At 37.1% G+C, this 23,544-nt stretch overlaps 1 protein-coding gene across 2 annotated transcripts; it reads right to left on the reverse strand.

Moving 5' to 3' along the window:
- Positions 1-4,754: 4,754 nt before the first annotated feature.
- On the reverse strand, positions 4,755-19,555 carry LOC131161895 (serine/threonine-protein kinase CTR1). Of its 2 annotated transcripts, XM_058117913.1 has the most exons (15): positions 18,200-19,555; positions 17,231-17,529; positions 16,999-17,143; positions 11,963-12,078; positions 11,071-11,282; positions 10,317-10,820; positions 10,153-10,193; positions 8,228-8,296; positions 7,556-7,656; positions 7,366-7,450; positions 7,188-7,286; positions 7,032-7,100; positions 6,453-6,584; positions 6,123-6,217; positions 4,755-5,265 (listed from the first exon to the last, which is right to left on the reverse strand). In XM_058117913.1, the coding sequence occupies exons 1-15, from the start codon at positions 18,965-18,967 to the stop codon at positions 5,166-5,168; spliced, it is 2,835 nt and encodes a 944-aa protein (XP_057973896.1). In that variant the 5' UTR covers positions 18,968-19,555; the 3' UTR covers positions 4,755-5,165. The 2 variants fall into 2 exon arrangements, with proteins under 2 accessions (XP_057973896.1, XP_057973897.1); XM_058117914.1 differs by lacking the exon at positions 4,755-5,265 and having other exon boundaries at positions 5,297-6,644; positions 18,200-19,538.
- Between the last annotated feature and the right edge of the window lie 3,989 nt (positions 19,556-23,544).

Here is a 23,544-nt window from a genome sequence, read left to right on the forward strand (position 1 = left end):
GTGTTCCACGTGTCCATGCTTATGAGGTATGTTCCAGATCCTTCACATGTGATCAATTACGAGTCGTTGGAGCTTAGAGACACGTTAGCATATGAGGATATACCAATTCAGATCCTAGATCATAGAGAGCAGGAGTTACATAGAAAGAGAATTCTATTAGTGATTGTATTGTGGCATAATCACGCAATAGAGGAGGCTTCATGGAAGTTAGAATCAGAGATACATTAGAAGAATCCTTAGCTATTCAGAGACGCTTAGAGCTAGGTAGGTAAGCAGAACGGTAAGTAAGTGGTATGTATGTATTATAGTTAGAGTAAGTTTGTTTATGGTTTATAGTATAATTGGTCTTCGGGAGAGTTTGTTTGGATATTTTAATCTCCCAAGACATTATGTGTAACCATGGTATTCCTCCACCATAAGTGAGGGTAGGTAATAAACTTGGGATGGTGTTGCTATGTGGGTGGCCATCGACTCTTCCTAGAGTCAGAGCAGCGATGGTTTAGATGATGTGATAGAAAGTAGTTAGCAAATTTTGAGGACAAAATTTTTATAAGGAGGGGAGATTGTAGAGAACCAGACCAGGAAAATAATGAAAGTAAATAAGAAAGGAAAAAGGGGATTTTCAGCAGGCTTCCTCGACAAACTCAATGTTCTCGTCAACGAAGGCTCTCATGAGGTTCGTCGCTGAAATTCAGAGCTTCGGTGACACAGAGATCCAAAACGTCCTAAAAATATCAGGCTTAGGGTTCGTCGACGAGGCCCTTCCTTCTTCGAGGAACGACCTTATGTGGCTCATCAACGAAGGCGTCATTTCATCGACAAATTTGACCGAGTTAAGGGGTCTATAAATAGATTTTCAATTGCTTCATGGTTAAGAAATCAAAATATCTCTTCCTCTCTCTCTAGGACCTGCGCCAACACACACACACACACACACACACTCTCTCTCTCTCTCTCTCTCGTCCCTCTCTCTCTCTCTCTCTCTCTCTTCAATCTTTCATAGTTAATTACCCATTTCACCAATCGAAAGTTACCACGAGGATTAGGGAGCAAATATCTACAAATCTAGTGGAGTGGATTCTTGATTTCGGGAAAAAAGTTAGGGTTCGATTTTCGAGCATCTCGGGTGATTTTTTGGAAATAGGTAAGGGGAATATTATGTCAGTTATGTTTATGAGTTCTAACAGATTGAAATGTTAAAACGGTTTTTAGATAAATAGTTATGACTTTTCTAGGGTTTCTAGTCCTAGGGTTCGGTTAACTAAATTTATTTTCAAAACCAACGGTTTAAATTTGTGTATGATATTTTTAAAGTATAGTATGAATCTTTATGAATGTTTTTACCATTTGGAAAGTTTTTATTTTAAACCATAGACTTGTTTGAAAATCAACCAAAGACAGTGGGGTTGATTATCTCCATTTTTCTCGTATTTATCTATATATCTATATTTAGTAAAATAACAACCTGGAGATATTCATACCCCCGTTTTAGCAGCAGTATGTATGTTCTCAAGCAATTGAATTATGTATGAGTTACCAGAAGAAAATTGTGTGGCATGAGTATATTTTTAATTGACATTAAATGAGCAGGTTTTGTGCAATACTGAACTGTAACGACTATAAGCCAAGATGAGAAATATGATGGCTATATGCCAAGAGATTAGATGAGACGAGATAAGATGAGATGTGACAGATAAATGCCAAGTTTATGATACGTCGATTTTTATTGAGTCAGCATCTGACAGATATATTTTACAGAGATATGTACAGAGTATGCTATATTACATTTTTATGAAATAAATGATGATTACAATTTTATATGATGTAAATTCCCATATATGATAGTAGAGCCCTGTTATGATGATCTCATGGTTAGAGCACAGTACCGTAGCTATATGTATGTAGGGGTGCAACCACACTGCTCAGTTAGAGTGTGGATAGGAAAGGTGACTGGTGGCCTGGGTAAAGTATTCCATGAAGGAGTGATTCTGGGGCCCCATCTGATGGAGTATTTCAGATGACTCAGCCTTCGGGCAGCCTTCAGGCATAGAGAGAGAGTAGGCACTATTGTACTACTTCAAGTTTGACTTAGCATTAGTTGGCCGGTTATTTGCTAGGTCTAGCTTTCGGGCCGCACAACCCGTCATGGGAGGGAAGCATGTCACACGTGTATGTGGTGGCGTGAGGACGCTAGTCCTACAGACCAGGTTGTATTTTCTAGGCATATATGAGCATATTTACTATAGAAAGGGCTATATTGAGCTAGAGTATGTATTTTCAGCTTTACAGAGCAATACAGTTTTAAAATGTCAATTAAATGTATTTAAATGTTAGCAGTATATGTACACACGAAATCTCATACTAGCCACACATTGATAATAATATAATCCGTTTTACTAAGACGTGTCTCACCCTAACATACAAATGTTGTTTCAGGTCCTCTGAGGGATCGAACCTAGCGTGTTGCCAAGTAGAGTTGGATAGTAGGCAGTCATTATCAGAACTAGTGAGATTTTATGCAGTGTTTGTCTTTTGGGGATTGTATATACATAGTAGATTATCTTTTCAGTTATGTATGGATGTATATGGGAAATAGTTAGAGACTCTGGTAAGTTTTATTAGAAGATGTATGTTTTTCGCTGTGTATGTTTATGCAGTTCAGTATGAAACACCCATTTTTCCTTTGTTTGGGCGGATTGTATATGTATAATATTAGAGAGATGTAATGTAGGTTATTAAAAAAAAAAATTGTTTGAGAGGGAAAAGAAATAATAAAAAGGACAAAGAGTAGAATGTTCCCTCGCTTTCACCACCCTCTTTTCTTTTCTCTCGCCCCTCTCCCTGCAAATGCCCATGCGCTAAAGATAAATGTACAAATTATGGTTTTGAAAGGGGAGGGAGGCAGCTTTTTGGAGGACTCTTTTTGTGGGGAGCCGTGCAAGAACCAGAAAGAAAAAAGAGCTACTGTTTGGGCAGCAGCTTGGGAACCAGCAAGCATTCGGCCATACATTCATCTCTCTCTCTCTCTCTCTCTCTCTTTCTCTCTCTCTCTCTTTCCTCTCTCTCTCTCTCTCTCTCGCTCTCTCTCTTCTCCTTTTCCCTTTCTTTCTTTGTTTATTTTTTTTGTCCTTACTTCTTGTTATTAAAATTCTTGTTTTTAATACTCCTCAATTTATTTTTGTTTAAGTTAATTTTATTTAAGGTAAGTCATTTTTGAGTTAGGTATTTTTACTTATGCATTTATTTGATTGAGTTATATTTCAGCCATTGTTGAGTAGAGTTTATTTTGGTTAAATTATTGTTGGGTTTTATTTTGTTTAAGGTATTGATGGATTAATTTTCATTTAAGTTATTGTAGATTTATTTTTGTTTAAGCCTTTGTTTAAGTTTAGTTTATTTTTGTTTAAGATATTGTGGAGTAAGTTTATTTAATTGTTGAATGGTTTTATTAGATTAATGAAGTTCTTACTTTTGATTTATTATTTGAATGTTTAATTATTGAGTTGTTTGGTTGGTTTAATTTTCTTATAGTCATTTTATTAGTTGAATCAACCATTGGATGAGTGATATTAGTTGTGTTGATTTTCCCGTCATTTATTTACTGTTATTTGTTTATTGTCGTTAACTTTATGCATGTTATGTCCGTAGTTTATGTTTTTTTTTTTTTTTTGTTTTAATTTAGTTCCAAACTCTCAAAAACTTAGAAATTTGAATTTAAACTGTGTTCAGTAAATTTTTTTTTTCTTCTTGTTACATTAACGCGAATTTGAAATTAATCTACATTCCTTGAGGAGACGTTCTAATCTTTTGGGCTATTTATTACGCGACAAAACTTCTTTACTTAGGATAGTCTTTGTGGTGCTCATTTTAGATGTGAGTCACAAACATCTTGTGTTTCCTGAAAACAACATGACGTGACACTTTGAGACATTTGGAGTGAGGATCTCAACATCTGTAACCTTTGTGTTCAACACAATATCCCAAGAAACAACATAAATAGGATCTAGGGTCCAATTTGGTATGCTCATGAGGCTGAAGGAGAGTAATACATGCACAACCAAACACCTTCAGAATGTTATAGTCGGGAGGGCGACCATAGAGCCGCTCAAAGGGTAATTGGTTCCAAATGATAGGAGAAGGCACACGATTCTTAGTGTAAATAGCTATAAGAGCAACTTCACCCTAAAAATGTTCAGGACACAAACCAAATATGAGAGGAGAATTGTAGAGAGAGAGAGAGAGAGATAGATAGAGAGAGAGAATACAAGAGGAAAGAATTGTATTAAATGTTGTGGTCTATATGTAAGAGGAATATCCTATTTATAGTCTATTCTAAGGAAAATATTTATTTATCAACTCGATGTGGGACAAATGTTATATACATTAACACAAATTGCACAAGTTTTAATTTTTTTTTTTTAAAAAAAACTTTGTTTTTGTTTTATTTATTTCAAAATTTTCTCTCTATGGGCTTGATCTTTGTTTCCAAACATTTTCAAGAGGGAGCACCTATTGAGCGTAAAAAGCCAGTTTATTTTTTGAGAAAGTGAGAAAAGTCTGAAGCCCTTATTTTTCCATAGAAATATATTCATTCAAGAAGAGTTTCAAAAGATATTGATAGTAAAAACAAACCTGTAAAACAACACAAAAAATTAATTTTAGAGAGAGAGAGAGAGAGAGAGAGAGAGAGAGAGAGAGAGAATCAAAATGGAAAAAAAGCACAGCCTTAATAGTTAACAAAATGGGCACGTACATGCTAAATTCCCAGGGTTCTAAATACATTATTATAATTATAGTTATGGTTGTAACAGGGGACGAGAACGAGTAGGAAAAAACATACTCTGCTCTCCGTCCACATGAAGCAACAGTGTTGCCAAATATAACCAAAATACATTTCAAAGCTCTCAAAATATAATCGGGTATTGGAAATAAGAAATAGCTTTTCATGAAATGAAAGGCTCCCTTCCCTCTCTCCCCTCCTCAAATTCCATTTACAAGCTTCAAATTGGGTTTCGGTGCCTTTCAAATGGGTTAGGATACAGTTGCCCAAGACCACAAAGGTCCCTTTAGGAACACAAATAACCACCACTATTTACTTTATTACTTCTATAATCATTAATTTTAACTATATCCAAAATCAGCTCCCCTCAAATCCTTCACATCCCTCATTCCCCTCCCACCTCTAACAGCTGCGTGGTAGGCAACTTCAGCAGCTTCTTCAGTGACTCGACAATGTTGGCAAATGTGGGGCGTTGCGCAGGTTCACTGTCAAGGAAATCAAACAACCGCTACAGTCAGGATATGAAACTCGAACTATAATAAATTTAATCACAAAGAAAAAGGTTATTGATATATATATATATATACTATGATGCCTCTTATCTTCCGTTTGTTCGGAGGGAGGAAATGTGACGAACTACTCCAATCACAAGTACTTTCCCAAGGATGATGTATAAAAATAAAAGAACTAATAAACCACTGCAAGAAACACTCCCTTGCAATTTATGAATTAGAAATGATCCAAGAGAGAGACAAAGTGGGGTTCTACCATGGTTCCCATCAAGAAATGCCCATTTGAGACTTTGGAGCATCCCCACCTAGAATTTTTTGAAAGCTCTCTCCCCACCCCACACACACACACACACCCATCCTTCATTGCCTTCTAATAGGTCCAGCACCCCAAGTGCAGATAAATTAATTTAGTGTACGTTTAAGAAAGTCAGTCACAAAAAGAGACTCCAAGACAAATCTAAATATAACTCCACGATTTTAGGAGATTTGAGTAGGAATCCTAATAACTCACTTCTTATCCTAATATGTTTTGAGAGTACATCATTTATGTAGCAGAAAATGTGTCCTACCCTCTCGAAGTTGGTGTCCATGCCAACCACATCTCTAATTTTTCGCTTTTTTTAATTTTCTTTTTATTTTTGCAGCCTTTCTTTCATGTCTAACAGCACATAATTTACTGCACTGCAAAACTAATGTTGAAAAGTGCTTCCAGCCAAGTCTTATGAAAGCTAAAGAGTAGTCCTCCATATGTGAATTGAATTTTGACAGGTTTTCTGTGTTAATTGGTTGGTGTAGCATGTCATAGTTAACTAGAGGACTGGTAATCTTACTCCGCCCAGCAAGATTCCATGAGGCTGGCCAACTTGGGGGATGTATTTTGCGGGATAGCAAGCCTTCTATTTTGGAAAGCTACAGCTCCAACCACCTGAAAATTTGAGATGTCATGTCAACAAGGGTCAAAAAGAGAAATGCACAGCACAACATGTGTCCTGCCCTAACAATTATAGTTAGATGGCTTGCTACTGAAGAATTTGCTACATCCAACCAACTGAAGAATTTGCTACATCCAACCAACTGATGTAAGAATGAGCATTTGATCACCAGAACCTCCTACCACCATAACATACGTTCAATGGAATGCAAATGCTTATTGATCATACCTGTGCAGGGCTAAGTCCATTCCATGGCTGCTGCATGGTCAAAAGCTCCCATAGGATGACTCCAAAACTGTAAACATCAGATTTCTCATTTGAGGGCTCTCCACGGAGGAATTCTGGGGCCATCCACTCAGGCTGAAATGAAAACCAAGAGAGTTACAAGCTGATTGATGCAGTGCGAAGAAAATTCTCTACCTGCAAAATATTGATGGAAATATCTGATTTCTCAAGGATAATGCAATACAAGCCCCCTGTTAATGATGATAAATAGCAAGTAATCTGAAAAATAATTTGACACAGAACAAAATATATAAAAATGGTGAATGATTTAATTGCTTCATTTACATTTAATCCCAGAATTGCTCAAGCACTTACTATTCAATGTATTACATAGTTTTTGTACAAATATGCTCAATGAAGCTATGGAGTGCTAATACTTCAAACTTACTCAACCTAATCAAGAAGGAAAATAATTTTCTGAATGATAGAGGGGGGAGGAGGGCTGGGGCTGTCTTTTTTTTTTTTTTTTGGTGTGATTATCTTTGCACATGAGAGAGAGAGAGAGAGTGAGAGAGAGCTTACTGTTCCAGCAACAGATTTTGATGGTATAAATGTATTAGCTTTGAATCTGGACAACCCAAAATCACACACCTAAGCATGAAATGTAAGATGAAGTTTAGCTTGCGAGAAACCAAGTGGCATATGCCTGATAATGGAAAATGGAATCTACACTCGTACCTTTACTGTCCAATTTTTATCAACCAATAAATTTGGAGATTTAAGATCCCAATGCACTATTGGAGGATTCAAACGATGCAAATAATTGATCCCCTTGGCCTGCATTATTGCATAACAATGTAAACATTTGGTACAGTAGACAAAAACAGTTTGCAACACTGACATAAATAGTACGAACCACATCTAATGCCATTCGTAACCTCCTCCTATGATCCAAAACTTCCCCTGAAGTTGGTCTGTGAATGAGGCGATACATACTGCCCCTGTTCCACAAAAGATTGAGTGGATGCTTCTGGATTTGAGCAAATACTAGAGGATTACTGTAAAGAGTTATACAGTTATCATGTGACAACTAAAAGATGGATTACCTAGGAAGATATTCTGTAACAATTGAAAGATGTGGACGCTTTGTAACTGCACCCATGAAGAGAACCACATTTGGATGGCGGACACGTTTCATTATTGCAACCTAAAAAGAGAGGGGAAATGGTATGTGAATTGCAACTTAGACAGTAGCAGTAAGAATCAATATATAACCACCTTAGAACAATAATGGTACGCATTCAAAAATAATTTAAGAGGCTATAAATCTAACAATCTAAAGCTTGGCAATATGAAAGGAGATACAATCTTACTATTGACAAGGTCTTCACCATTCATATAGAACAGATGGAACATGAGTGTTAAAGCATATAAAATCCATCTAGATACAACTTGTATAGTGCAATAGACAAATTTGATGCAAAAGTAGCCAAAGCTGACAACAAAATTTCATATTTTCCAAAAAAAAAATAAGTTCTCCACTGGACAGCACTCAAAATTTGTACACATGCACGGGCATACTCAAGGAATCTACAAAAAAAAAATAAAGAAGACATAAAATAAATGATGAGTGGAACCTATCGATTATCTTTCATTCCAGTAGAACATATTGCATCTATTGGAAATTCCGTAACGACCACCAGTCACATATTAACCACTAGTAATAGATGAAACACTTGTCTTAAATTTTCAATTGTGTTTATTGTGAGAATACAGACCTCTCTAAGGAACTCCTTCAATTGATCATCTTGAAAATCCTGGACAGTTAGAACCTTGACTGCAACATCCTGCAGTTCAAAACAATATACGCTTCATGAACATACAAAAGCATGCGGAAAACAAAATACATATATACACACACAAACATACACAAAAGCATGTGGCAAACAAAAGTCAAAATAGTTGAAAAAAAAAAAAAAAAAGTTTTTCTATTAATGTTACACAATATACACGCACACACTAGTCCCTGACACATGCATAAATATACATGCTTCTGAGCTTTTGGTAGTCATGAGTAATAATAAGAATATGCATGCAAAAAATTAAGGAGAATATGTGTAGTTATTGGTAGTCAGCATAGTGATGCATAGGATTTATATTTACTAAACCAGCCACTAAGTGAAAATTTTATCTTGAAAACAAAATTGGGGAAAAAATAGGACATTTTTGGTACATAATGAGGAAAAAGGGAAGACTGAAAACTATCATATCTTCCTTTAATTAATACTAATTGTAAGCACACACTGTGTATGCCCCACATTTTTAAATTTACTCTTTTTTTTTAGGAGATAATGGTAAGTCATAAAGATGTTTTAAATTTTTAAAATTAAAATTATTTCATTAAATTTCATATGTACCCATGATTTGTAAAAGTTATAATAACTAACTTATAAAATTGAGGATATTTAGGAAGAATGAGGGACAAATATGTAGGTTGAAAACTACCTGCTCTTCCCTTAATTAATAGTGTTATGGATATATATATATATATAGTATATAGTATATATGTATATATGTATGTGTGTGTGTGTGTGTGTATCACTTGTCACACCCACTCCCTCGAAAGATAGTGTGACAGCCCATGGCTTCCCCTAAAAAAGAAGCAGATCATGAAGCCTAATGGAGAGCAGTATCTGTCGTATTTCCTTACCATTTGAAAATATACAAGGACAAATCACTTATTCCTCAAATTGGAACATATCTTTCAATTGGGAGATAGATTGGAGAAGAGTTAGAAGGAATTAAAGATATTATGTTAAGACTTCAGAGGCTTTAGAACTGAACACAAGCAGAAAACCACTGGTTTTCCAGTTCCATCAGTCTCTGTGTGTGTGTTTTGGCATGTGTATGGAAGCCTTTAAATGAAAACAAACAGATGTGTAGATGCAGATTCATATTTATGCATATCATGGACAATATGAACACACAATTATGTTCATTCAAAAATATTTGATGGAAAGGCCAACAGGCTAACTAGTTATTGATGCCAGCCCTTTAAAGAAAGTGGTCATCAGAATGCTTTTTGTCCAGGCATGGCATGATTTCGAAGAACAGAACTATGAATCTACATTACCCAGACTAGTACCAAATTGCAGTGCGGCAATTTGACATAGTTTCTGGCCCAAAAGGGAAGGAATTTTTTGTTTGCATTTTTTTCAATATTTAAATGCTATCAGTAAATCCATAAAAAACCAAAAAAAATTGTTCCATCTGTTGCACTTCACTTCCCTAGGATTATGTATTTCCTACACTGGTTTTATTTTGGATCATATAGTGAATGTACAGTACTGCTCAAGATGAGATGGAAGGATTAACAATCTCAGCAGTATATCAATCAAATCAGTTGAATTTACCAATTCAAACCTTGCATTATGACTCATGAGTGACTATGACCATGGTGCAAAGTTGAATTCATGAAGGGTCATAGAGCGACTCTTTTGTTAGTGGCACTTCTTAAAGAAATCCAATATAGATATTCAATAAGCTATAAATGCACTAAATAGAAATCAATTGTTTAATTTCGTAGCTCAGAAGAGGCTCAGAAGCATCAGAATAATTGCAGGAGAAAAAGAGAAAAGATTCTTGCTGATCCACCAGCTGACAGATAACTAGTGATCAAATCACTAAGGTACAGAATACTAACCGATCCATGCCATTCAGCGCGGTGCACAGTCCCAAATGAACCTGGTAAAAACAAAAACAGGGAGAAGTTAAAGCTCCCCATATTGACTTATGAAGAAAAAGGCAAGACATTGTCACTTCAATCTGGAGCATTATAAACATTAAAGGAAGTAGCAGAAGAAATACCAGCACCAACACGCTCCTTTATATGCAATTCATCCCATGATATCTCTAGCCAGTCCATTGCAAGAGAGGGCTCAAGATTCAAATATCTAGGGATGGCTAGAGCAGTGAATCTGCCTTGACTCTCAACTCTGTTCTCAACTTCCTTGACATTTAGTTGGCTAGAGAAGCCCACTTTAGGTTGCTTTCCAGCAATGTTCACATTTGAACTTCCAGAAGCAACAATCTCTTCTTTGTAAGATTGTCTTATTATAACTTTCTCTCTATCAAGCCATTGTTCATGCATTGACGCCTTGGCAGCAACATCCAGATCTTCATAAATAATGTCCTTGGGAAAAGGCATTGCTGGACTCTGAAGAATGCAACTATCAGTTTTCTCTTTGAACTCAAAAGGTACCACAGTGGATTCCACTGCTCCACGATCTTGAGCAATAGGAGCGTTCAAAGAATCCTTCTGATTTTCAGGGAAGTCATTGTCCCTATTATGTTGAATTTCTATCCCGTTTACTGTTGGGGGAAGTATGTTAGCCAATCTACTATATTTTACTTCATATTGTTTTGAAATTTTTTTCAAATTCAATATATTACTTCATAAGTTCATACTGTCCAACAAATTTCCGACAGCATTATTCCCATTCTACAGACTGAGTAATTGAACCTACACATCTCAAGGTTTTATCTTTATAAAAAGATGCCTCTGGTCTTGATGCATAGAATATTGAAGAATAAACTTGACGAAATGTAGAACCAACAATACCTGAATATAGAAGATTTTCAGAAGTAGAAGCACATGGATCCTTTGTGTTTAGAATTTGAGTACACGATGCATTATCCACATAAGGCTGTCGGAATTCTTTTAGATGAGAAATTTGAAATGGTGAAGGCATTGTTGAAAATAAACCCCCATTGATTGAGGAATCTGGACCATGGATATTGCCCGGTTCCCCAACTAGATCAACTACATATTCCCTGCAGAAAAATATATGCATATCAAAATATATATAAGGAAGAAAGCATGAACTAAAACTGAATATTTGAAGGCTTGATGAAATTCAATCATAATAAACACCTATCCATAATTGATCACAATTCACATGTTAAAAGTCCAGACCTTACAGCGTTTACATGAAAGAAACAAACTGTAAGATGATGCAACACCCTCCAAAGTTACTAATCAAATTTGAGTCAGTTTTTTGAAGGTTCTAATGTCAATCATCAAGTCATAGCATGTTGAGGAAACAAAACTTCTAAAGAAAAGAGAACTGCAAAACATGAAAAATTGTGAAAAATAACCAGTGCTGCAAGACTTGAATATCAGTGAAATAGTCAGTATATTTTTTTTAAGGGGGAAGGAAATCCTTCCATTACCTTGACATATAACTAGAACAAGATCAATAGAACCCACCAGTATCATCATAATAACAGTAATTAATATATTAGAAAAATATAACTTGTGGTTGGTAAGATAACATAAGCTAGCATAGCTCAAAGAAAAAAGCAAGATGGTGATTCTTATAGTTCAGAGGAAAAAATAAAAATGCTAAGATGTCTTGTAGGCTTGTAGCTAGTCTGAGTACAACTACAGTTATATTTTGACTGCAAAATCAACCAAGATGATGAAGTGATTAGGAATTGTCCAAAAATGTAACCTCAGGAACTGCCTTGCATCTTCAATTTTAACAAGACAAGAAGAACGGTGGTCCGCCACACAATACTTGCAACCTCGAGCTATTCGGCAAGGCAAACCTATGTGATCTGCCAGTTTCTGCACACGGAAACAAATGCCAGCTGTTAAAATTACTGCAAGATAATTTCTTTGAAGGTACAGTACGCTCATACACACTTTCATGTGTGTGTGTTATCAAGTTATTCTTACTCAATTTCATATATTAAAAATTTCAGATTAATCAAATCTAAGGTGGCTTCAAGAGTCTATCATTCAAATATCTTTTTGAAGAATTTGCATGTGTTGACTAAGGTTGTGAATCCACATGAGGAAAATTATTATTCTTGCGCCTCAATCTAACAGCTAGAGCTTTTAGATCAACTGCATATATCATTTGATGCATAAAAGTATAGGAACACCCAAAAATTCTTGCGTACCATAAACTATTTCTTGGAAGTGTTCTATTGAAAAATTTTAACCACTCATATATTGCCAAGAATAGTTCTATAGTATTCTTCCATTTATAGATGACCTAGCATGTAAGATGGCGCAGTGCATATTCAATAAAACTGTAGATCATTGGCATTTACAACTAAATTCTAAATATAACTATTATTGAGCCCCCCTCCAAGGATAAACTAGGTTAAGTAAAGAATGGGAAACAACTCATAATCCACAAATAAAAAATTAGTCTAGTCTAACCTTGTGCTCTCTTGACTCTTGGGAAAAGCAGATCCTAGAAATTTTGTTGAAAAGTTGCTGAACAACAACACTGTTAAAGTAGGGAAAAAGGATATTTTAATTGATAACACACTCCACTTTAAAAACATTCCACTTCAGTTATTAAAAAAACACATGTTTGAAAATGGCTTCCTTCCTATTAAGTAATCCCCCCATCCCCCCTAAAACCCCCCAAAAAAATGAAGAAATATTCCAGTTTCATTTGGTTCTCCCCCATAGAAAATTGCTTTCCTAATTTTTTTCTGTTAAGGCTTGACATACATAGATGGTCCACAACCTAAAAACTTGACTTTCAGATAAAGTGGTTGCTTAACATGGCATCGAAGGATAGGTTGATAGGAGGTTCTAAGATTCTAGTCTTGCGTGATGCAGGGGCAGCATCAAGGTTCTGCAGCCATGGAGAAATTAGAAGAGAGGAAGGATGGGGAAGGGAGGAGAGAGGAGATACCAGGCGGGAACTCACGTTCAATTAACAATTCAAATTCATCAAAAACTGCCCAAAACATGGCTTTCATACACTATTTATGAGAAAGTCTTTTTATATGAAATTACACTTAAACCCCTGAAACAACATTACATTACAAATATACCCCAACTTTGCACAAATATTACAAACCACCCCCAAATACACATAATCCTTTACTAATTAATACTAAACACAAATAATAAACTACTAACCACACATAATAAACTACTAACTTAACCCCATGATTCCTTAACCCAACTTTTCTTAATTATTTTCTAGCAAGGATCTTCCTTAAGTCTTACTTCTTGTCCTACATCAACTCTCCCCTAGTTAGAAAAATTCGGCCTCACATTTTGAAATGTTGGAGAATCAAAAGGGAGAAGCAAACTTGGATTCTTTGAAAGCCAGAGCTTCAATGATACAAGAAACCACGATCGTTTGGTAGCATCATAGACTTGAATTGAGAGTTGGCATTAATAGGCACATCGGGAATGACAAACTCAACAATTGGAATGTCTGAAGATCTTTGGATGTCTTCAAACACATTAATTTCCTCCCTTGCATTTTCTTCAAGTTGAGTAATTATGATTGATACTTTGTCTTGGTTCATGGGTAGAGTGGAATTCAAAATGATTTTCTTCCCATTATAATGAAAGACATGTGTTCTCATGTCCTTGAGTCACACCTAAATTATCCAACCAAGGAGAACCAAGGAGCCCATGGCCAATATTCATAGGTAGGATATCACACCAAACATTAGCCAAATATTCACCCATTTGGATAGGAACCAAACACCTTTCATAAACATGTACAATACAGTTATCAACCCAAGATATCACATAAGGATTTGGATGAGGTTCTAGATGAAGCTGCATACGGATGACTCCATTTATGGAAACCACATTCATTGGACATCTTCCATCAATGATGATTTTGCAAACCTTTTCTCCGCATTTGAGAAAGATATTGAAAGGCTTGAAATTGCACCCAAAGTTTGGCAAATGACATTCCTTTTTCCTATAATTTATCACCATGTTGTTTAATTATGCATATACATATGCTGCAACTATATATCACAACCCTTTAACACAATTTCCAACAAGCCTTACTCCTAATTTCTCAAAAAAAAAAAAAAAACTCTTTAATTCACCTTGATATTGATTGTCCTGCTGATATGGAACACACTCATGAAGAAAACTCAAATTACAGCAACAAAACCTGATTTTGAATGCTACTAGTGACGATTTCTAGGGTTTCATGCCAAAGAATCACCCTTGCTTGCAATATGTTGCGTCCACACGCAAAATTATCTCCTTGCAGATCAAAATTTTGTGGAGAAAACCCAAAAAATCATGGTTGGGCAGTTTGTTTTTCAGGCTAGAAATTGTAAAAAACTGTTGAAGTTTCCTACTTGCAAGTTGCTGACACGTGGGGCTTGTGCGCCACCAGTGAGGCACCTCCGACAATGAAACTTGGGTTGAGGGGAGATCAAGGGATGAGGAGTTTATTGGTGGTGGCGGTGTTATGAGAAAAGCACAAGAAATGAAAAGTGTTGATGGCTGCAGAAGTTTTGGCTGGCACATGGGGGTCCTCCGATGGTCAGACGGCGATAAAATTTTGAGGGGAAGGGTTTTGGGGGCTGTTTTTGGTTAGTCTGGGTGGTGTTGCAATACGATGGCTAGAAAATGGCGTTTGAGGTTTGGAGACATGACTAGAATTTTTGAAAAGTTCAGAAACTGCAGAACTATTTTTCAGTTTTTTTTTTAACTGAAATTCAGATATATATTAATATACATAGAGAGAGAGAGAGAGAGAGAGAGAGAGAGAGAATTAAAAAACTACATGAGATAAAAGAAGTGGGACGTTGGAGGAGTTACTGGATAAAAACTACCAGAAACTTGTTGGGCTTTTGTGGAGCCTAGTTGTGTTTTAATTTGGATGACGACCCAACCTCCATTTAATTAGAGATTTCTATCCTAAGACTTAGTCCATGAGCGCTGCGGCTTGGGCCGGGAAAAATTTGGAGCCCATTCGGAACAGAACCCTAGGCACAACATATAAAAAGGATTGCTTTCAGGTGATTAGGTTGGGGTTGTTGTACCTGCGAGAGAGCTAGAGGGAGAGCATTGTATCGCTGCACTCTCTGTGTTTTCTTCTTGATAATATTGAAATCCCTGCAACTCCGTGTACGTAGGCAAAATTGCCGAACCACGTAAATATTGTCTTGTGCGTGTGATTGATTTTTCTTTGGCGTTATTCTTTCTCTATTTTGTTTCTCACAGGTTTCGGGAATTTGTTCTTTATTCCCAACAAAACTGCCAAGAGAAAGCCACAGAATTCAGAAATATTGAGAAAAAGAGCAAAGTTAAGAGAGAGAAAAGAAGAAGATAGGAGGTTGGAAGAGTTGCTAGACAGAAACTACCAGAAACTGCCTAGAGACAACCATAGAATGCAGAAATAAGAAAGAGAGGTGAGAGAGTTATGGGAGAGAAAAGAAGAAGATGGGAGGTTGGAGGAGTTGCTGGGCAGAAACTGCCAGATACTGCCAAGAGACAACCACAGAATTCAGAAATGAGAAAGAGAGTTAAGAGAGTTATGGGAGAGAATTAAGAGAAGAAGAGAAACAGACAAGAAGAAGAGGGCAGATTACTGCTAGGCAGCAGGGAATCATGGACAGAACAGGAGATCAGGAACAGATCGAGAAGAAAGAGGAAGAAGGAAGGAGATCAGGAAGAGAAAAGGAGAAGAGTGAGAGAGAATGGGTGGACTGAAATGGAAGAACCGAGATCGTGGTTGGGGTCTGATGCCAAATGATGCAGGAGCAGCATCAAGGTTCTCAGCCATGGAGAAATTAGAAGAGAGGAAAGAAGGGGAAGGGAGAAGACTCACGTTCAATTAACAATTCAAATTCATCAACTGCTGCCTAAAACATGATTTTCAAACACATTTATACGAAAGCCTCTTCACATAAAATTATACTCAAATCCCTAAAACAACATTACATTACAAATATACCCCTACTTTATACGTACAAATATTACAAACAACCCCTAAATACACATAATCCTATACTAATTAATATTGAACACAGATAATAAACTACTAACCACATACTAAGCTACTAACTTAACCCCACAATTCCTTAACTCTTCTTAATTTATTTTTGAGCAAGGATCTTCCTTACGTCTTATTTCTTATCCTACATTACCGCATTTATTGTATAGTTTCTTTTCATGGTTATATTTTTTGTTTGTTTCTCTCTTCACATGTAGCAGTGTTTAGGCCAGATATGCATGACTGACCCAACCAAACTGCTTAAGCATGCTTTTAGGTAAAGTGGTTGCTTAACAGTTCCCATTGAAACCACCTATATTGCGACTATCAACAACTACTGGAGCCAATGCAGTAGTCTGCTCCTCCAGGATCTTCCTCTAAACAAAGAGGATATGACAATGTGTACATTGACTCTTTCCCATGACAAACAAGCTCTATAAAAGCAACATGTAACGCCACCATTATGTACCTCTAATATTCACCCATAAATATGACCAATTAATATTAATTCTTTAAAAATAACTGTGTTGATTCACTTTCAAATTTCACTCCTACCAACCAGAAGCTTATTTTGATTCCACAGCACAAACAATAAGCAAAATATCCTAGAAAACAATGCATACTTCAGCACAAATGTGGGGGTTTCCCAACCATATTTTTGAAAATGGGAGGTAAAGAAGAGCTGAAACTCATGTATTTAAAAAAGGCTTAAAATTATCAATGAAATAAAACCAAAAAAAAAAAAACTTTTTTGTCACCTTAAATAGAATTGCGCGATGTCTACAGAGTCCCATTGAGAGGCTACCAATGGGGAGAACAATACATTTTTGAAAATCCCTCAATCTCCTACTAACCAATTTCCAGCGCTTGTGGAGATCACCTTGCTCCGCAGGAAAACTACCCCTTTTATATTCAAACAAACACAACAATCACAAACCAAGGAAGCCAACAGAAGACCTAGTTAAAAGGTATGGAGAATTTGAGACATACCCCATATAGATAGCAACAAGTTTGCCAAGTTTCTCCACCAGCACTGAAGTGTTCTCCGAAGCACAATACAGTTCTTGAGCTTTGTCCTGAAGTTCTTTAAGGCGGGAGTCCTCATGTCTATCCACAAGAACCACCTCCATAGATGTCTCACTGGGTTCAACAGCTTTCAAAGACATTAAAGATGGCAACCGTCTACCTTCCTCCAATTCATTGCACATCACCCACAGATACGGATTCATCCCAATAATGTTATAAAATCCATCTGATATCTTGTCTGTGTATGACAAGCAACCACTAATCTGAAAGCGTGAAGAATTGTGTGTAATAGGTGCAATTCATAATAATAATAATAATAATAATAATAATAATAATAATAGAACATTTCAATAAATATCAATTTTCAAACCTCAGCTTCGATACCAAACTAGCCCGTCAAAATTTCACGGCATGGAACATAATTTCTTAGCTCTAAAATGAACGGAGAAGAAACAAGCATACGCACTAAGTAACAAAAAAAATTCAACTGAAAGAGTTCTCTCCTCTTTACTATAAGAATTCGATTAACTGCAGTCTTCCAAACTTAAAACTCATATTAAACCAACTCAACAAAATTTCAAGGCACTGAAACAGAAATTCTACCTTCTGACCCGATATATGAGAGACAACGACGAAGGCAAAAAACAGAAATTCTTAAATCTGACACGTTCCGAGATGAAGCGAATGCTCATGCATCAGTATGTCTTTTTTCTCATGAATAAGCAAAAGAATATATTTAAAAGCAACACAGTGCATAGGCAATCCAAGCAAGTGTGAATGCAAACAAAACAAAGACTTCAATTCAATTGGGAAAAGGGAAAGAAAAGAAAAAGGCCATTGTTCGGAAGGAGAAAGATGGAAGGGAGGAGGACCTAGCTCGTTAAGGGGAATAGAGAGAGAGAGAGAGAGAGAGAGAGAGAGAGAGAGAGTTACCCAAAGACGATAAGATACAGTTTCGGCATCAGAAGAAATGCCAGAGAACTCCAACCCACTCTCATGCAAAATCAAAGGTTGGGTGGCAAGCAATGCATGAGAAGTCAGCCTCCTAGCAAGAGTAAGCTGGAGATAATAACTCTCCCTCGTCTTCTCCGCCAGAGATTCCCTAATCCTCTCATCCTCTTCCCGCTCCTCCTCATCTTGCCTTAGTGTCGTCGTCGTCTCCGAAACCACCGAGGCCTGCGTATCCTTAACGTCGACGCTCGACGCAATTCCTTCCAATGTCGTCCCCGAAAACAAGCTCCCCGCATAGCTGCTACTCCCAATACTCGACAGCCTCTGCAACGTCGTCGACGCCTGCCGGTCGAAACCCCGATCTTTCGTAATTACCACCTCCGGCACCGGCGCCGGAGCCGGCACAGCTTCCGGTGGGATAAGTAGCTCCCGTTCGTCATCGTCGTTTACCTTTGCCTTCCCGTAACCCGATGATGATCGTATTTCCCCTTTCTTCTCAACCAACCAGCCGTAAAAAGCCGCAAATTGCTTCTTGCTTTGAAACTTGTCGCCCGTGAACAGATCTGATACAGCTGATGGGGTCTTACGACCACCCCCACTAGTCTCCTCGGTGGCTCCTTTACGCTCACCATCCACACTAAAGCTCTCTTTCGTGATCTTCTTCTCGTGATCCCATATCTTCTTCGCCGACGCATCAAATCCCCGATCAGGAAACTGCCTCGGAAAGAAGTAAGTCGTTCGGTGAGGCATCTTTCACGAGCCTCACGAGATCCCCTCACACGTGCGAGCTCACCACCTCACGCGCGCGAGCTTCAACGCCCCCTTCCCTCTCTCTTCCTCTCTCGCGGTCTCCAAAACCCTAAACGGGCGTAGAATTGATGAAAACGACAATCGAACGCCAGTTCTGGAAAAAAAAAAAAAAAATGCTTTCTTCGGAGATGATTCGAGATTGAAACAGCAAGAACAGCAACCGAACTAGATTGGATATGATCAACTTCTGCAAATGCGAAGCTTCATATTACCAATAGCAATTATAAATTTGAAGAACAGCGCTGAGAATATTGAGAGTAACAAGAACTAGAGAAATACGGATCCTCCACTTTGTACGTATCTCAATTACGGAGAGAGATGATCAGTCTTTGGCAGTATAAGGAGATCATAGGAGGCTTTGAGAGAGAGAGAGAGAGAGTTTTGCAGAGCATTTGAGGGTGGAGCAGGAGGCAGTTTTAGAGAGAGAGAGAGAGAGAGAGAGAGTTCAGAGCTTGGAGACGTTTGCGAGTATATTTATGCGCACGGAAAGGGAGGTGAGGGGGAAGGTGGAAAAAATATTGAAAGGACGAGTAAATAAGGGGAAGGGGAGGGTGCTAAAAGACGCGGGTGGTGTCAGTGCTCACCGGGGCTCTCGCGGCGCACACGTATGGGGGTTTGCATGCAGACAGAGCGACACGTGAGCGCGGAGGGGTTGGGTGGGCCAAGGTGCGCACAGGGAGCAAGCTAGAGACGGGGGGGATTCGCGGGTTTAGGGAGTGAGGGCTCGGGGAGACCTTTTTTGTATGAAAATGAGTGATTGGATAATTGATATCCTAGTTTGGAAAAAAAGCGCTCAGTCTGATAAGACCAGTCCGGTGTGATAAAATGACATAAATACCCTCGTATTTTTTCATAATGACGGAATGGGCTTCTTTTTAAAAAAAAAAAAACAATTTTGTGGGGGAAAAGTGTTTGGTGGTCCACTTCCAACGGCACGTGACGGTTGTTGATTCACGTCCAAACAATACCGTTGCCTGTGTGTGCTGCAAAGTCCGCAGCCCATTTTTTCCCTCGATTTTAACTCACTTGGAATGCGTGAAGCTGTCAATTATTTACTTATTTAGTTATAAATTATTTATTTATCAATCACTATTTAAGCAATTATAATTTTTATTTGTATTGACAAATAATTTAGGATGGTCCAAAATTTTCTTATAGGGGGGTATTTTTGTAATTTCATTCGGGGCGTTGGCGGTGTATACGGGCGCCTTCTTGTGATTTTTTTTTGACTTTGGGAAACGTAATTTCATTGGGAGAAATACAGCTGTGGCTGCATATCTCTGCTGGCTTTTGACTCTTGTCCTTGAGAGCAAATGCAAAATTGGGATGATGGGACTGTGGAAGAAAGGTTGAAATCAATGATAATATGAGAGAATTTAAATTCATATGGGGATGTTTGATATGTTATTGTTGAGTTTGATTATGTTGTTTAGTTTGAAAGTATAAATTTTAAATTTTATATTCAAATTTAAGTGAGTATAAATAAATTTTAATATAATTTTATAGTATATTTTATCTAAATCTAATACAACACTAAATTCAAGACCTCATAAAAGATGAGACTAACATGAGCGCTCATATAAATAGCCCACAAAAAAAAAAAAAAAAAGATAATAACTTAACTAGCTAGCACTTATAAATTTTACTTAAGACAACAACAAAATTTACATGATAATTAGAGTGAAATATTATTTATTTTTCTAATTTAGTGCAAACTCTTGTTGTTGGTATTGATCTTAGCCAATGTCTCATTCTGATCCCAAGTGGCTTACAAGTAAAAAAACATAGGGTGAAAAAGGTTATTGGAGTCAAAGGTTTAAATAAATTCATTATATTTTAAGTTAGAAATTTGAGTAAGTAATTCATAATGAGGGTGGTGTTTGGAGGGGGGGGGGGGGAATTCAATACCTTTTGTTGGGAATCTTGTCCCTTTAAATAAGAATTTGTCCATTGAGAGGGAATAAATAATTTTCTAGTAGGAGAATGGATCCAAACAACTATTAATGGGTAATTTGTTATGATAGTTATTTCATCACTCCAATTGTCATCCCATTCCTAATGATATCTTTCCATGTTGTTTGCACTCCCACTCCTAGATTAGCTTGTTTATCCATGTTGAAGAGATGAAAGTTCTTACGATAGTCATATGTATTCTTGACTCGAGTATGTTTTCTTCTCTAGGTTTTCTTCCTGGATTGTAGTCTTTATACTTTGGAAGGCATTTTAGTGGTGTGCTTTGTGCCTTAAACTTGAGCATTTTTTTATGTCGTCATATAGGAAATTCAAGTTGGCCATTTTATTACACGTGTGCTCATGACAAACCCCCCCGCCCCCGCTTTCTTTTTTTTTTTGATTGGGAAATGTCAAGCTCTTCTTTGGTTCCTAGAGTGGTGGGTCATCACTACGATTGAATGAATGGCATATTAATCAAACATGTTGGTTGTTTTGTGAGGCCTCATTGAGCAAGGGCTTGTTAAACTCTTACATATTCTTTTCCATAGAGGGAGAAGGTATTTTAAGGTCCATATACTTCCTTGGTTTTCTACTTTTTCGATCCTTGTGTTATCCTTCTGCTTCTCGACCTATGAAGTTTCCTTTATGTTCTCTAGAGCTTATTTGTCTCCTTCAAACTCAATTCTACAAGTCATTGTTGTTGTTGTTACTCTCTCATTCTTTGTCCTTATAGGTACATTTTTCCCTTTTCTTCTCTAATGGTGATGTCTTTTGGGTGTTATTTCGTTCTTTCTTTTCTTGTGCTCTGACTTCCACCTATTTGTTTTTTTGTTTTTTTATTTTTGTTTATTTTGTTTTATTTTTTGTTTTTTTGTTTTGCATCTAGTCTCTACCTTTGACTATGGCTAGTCTTATTCTTTTACTTCTTCTGTTCCTTCATGTATACTCCCTATGCAAATCAAAGCCCCAAAACGCTGACTTTTTCAAATCTTGGGAAGTGAGGAAAGTCCCTTTTTGTTGGAGAATTATTTAAAAAGACTTAAACACCCATCTCTTCTCTATCCAAGGCTTTGACAAAGTTTTCAAGTAAGGTTAAAGCATTTGTTGATACTATAAAACTCTTAATTAAGGAGCTTAAGGATCTACATGTTGAGCCTAATGTCATGAGCACTAAGAACACCCCTCGTTTGATTTCAACTTCATATTCTATATGACTTTCATCGTATGTTCCCTTGAGACTAATGAAAAAATATGTGTGTTTGTGTGTATGTGTTTTTTTGTCATAACCAATATTCTCCAAGCTCTAAAAGGGGCCTAATTATTCTAGAGCAAAGAAGTCTTCATTTAATATCCACTCTCCTCCAAAAGTGGGAGTCATGTGTACAAGGATACCCCTATAGGTTGGGTTTCTATTACCCATTACACTCTTCCTCATTGACCTTCTTAACTAAGATGAGATTTCTTATTCTCAACTCCTCCCTTATTCTTGGTGGATTTTGAGTGTGTCATCCTTCTAACAAATAGGAAGTGCCCTTTAATATAAATTTTTCACTTCCTCTTCTTCTTGAAGCAACATCTATCAAGTACTTCAAAATATTTTTGCCCATCAAGAGCAAGGGAACTTATACTATATGTTCAATCAAAAAACTATAGCTAACCATAGGGTCCTTACTTCTCCCTACAAGGATTCCATCATCCCACGGAGCCTTGGCCTATGGATAGCTTTCATTTATGACTTTTTTTGCTTTACATCCAAGCATTTCATCCATGCATCTTTGTTTCCTTCTCTCCGCGTTATCTCTAGCTAAGGAGTGGAATGATCATCTTTTGGTTGTCATTGAGGAAGACAATAGGTTGGGGCTTTTGCTCAAAGTTTCAAAGTTAGTAGTTGTAGGAAAGACAAAGAAAAAGCTAAAGATTGCCAAAGTGGATGCTTAATCCAAGGTTGTTAAAGATAAGTTGGCCAAACTTTGAAGATAAAGAGACAAGAAGCAATTGTCTAGCTTGCAAATGTTGCATCGAGATAGTGTCAATACTCTAGCTTGCAAATGTTGCATCGAAATATGAGAACTCCATCCTCAGAAACATTGAAGTTCGTCTGTGGCTCACTCCGTACTTTCTCCACAATTTCCATCAACTCTGCATCTCTCATCTAAGTGGCTTTAATTTTCTCCTATAAGGTTGGCTGAATAATCAAACTGGCCATGATCGCTTGTGGATCCCCGTCCAGTAATTCCACCCCCAACCTTTCTAAGTCCATTCTAATATGATGTTGTACAAAAACCGTTGAAACTAATGCACCCACCAACTTATGACTCAAAGCATCGGCCGCCACGTTAGCTTTTCTTGTGTGGTAACTAATGGTATAGTTATAGTCCTTTATCAATTCAAGCCATCTGCGTTGCCTCATATTCAATTCCTTCTAGGTGAAGAAGTATTTGAGACTCTTATGATCAGTAAAGATCTTGCACTTTTCACCGTATAGGTAGTGCTGCCAGATCTTTAGTACAAACACCACTGCTGCTAGTTCCAAGTCGTGCGTAGGATAGTTCTTCTCGTACTCT

The sequence above is a fragment of the Malania oleifera genome, chromosome 8, assembly GCF_029873635.1.
Source record: "Malania oleifera isolate guangnan ecotype guangnan chromosome 8, ASM2987363v1, whole genome shotgun sequence".
Lineage (NCBI taxonomy): Eukaryota > Viridiplantae > Streptophyta > Magnoliopsida > Santalales > Ximeniaceae > Malania > Malania oleifera.

Coding starts and splice junctions, on each gene's coding strand:
- LOC131161895 (XM_058117913.1), bottom strand. CDS start 18,967: ATGCCTCACCGAACGACTTACTTCTTTCCGAGGCAGTTTCCTGATCGG. Junction 17,144..17,230: donor CTTGTTGCTATCTATATGGG/GTATGTCTCAAA, acceptor TGAATATAAAAG/GGGTAGTTTTCCTGCGGAGC. Junction 6,585..7,031: donor CAAAATCTGTTGCTGGAACA/GTAAGCTCTCTC, acceptor TTTTCATTTCAG/CCTGAGTGGATGGCCCCAGA.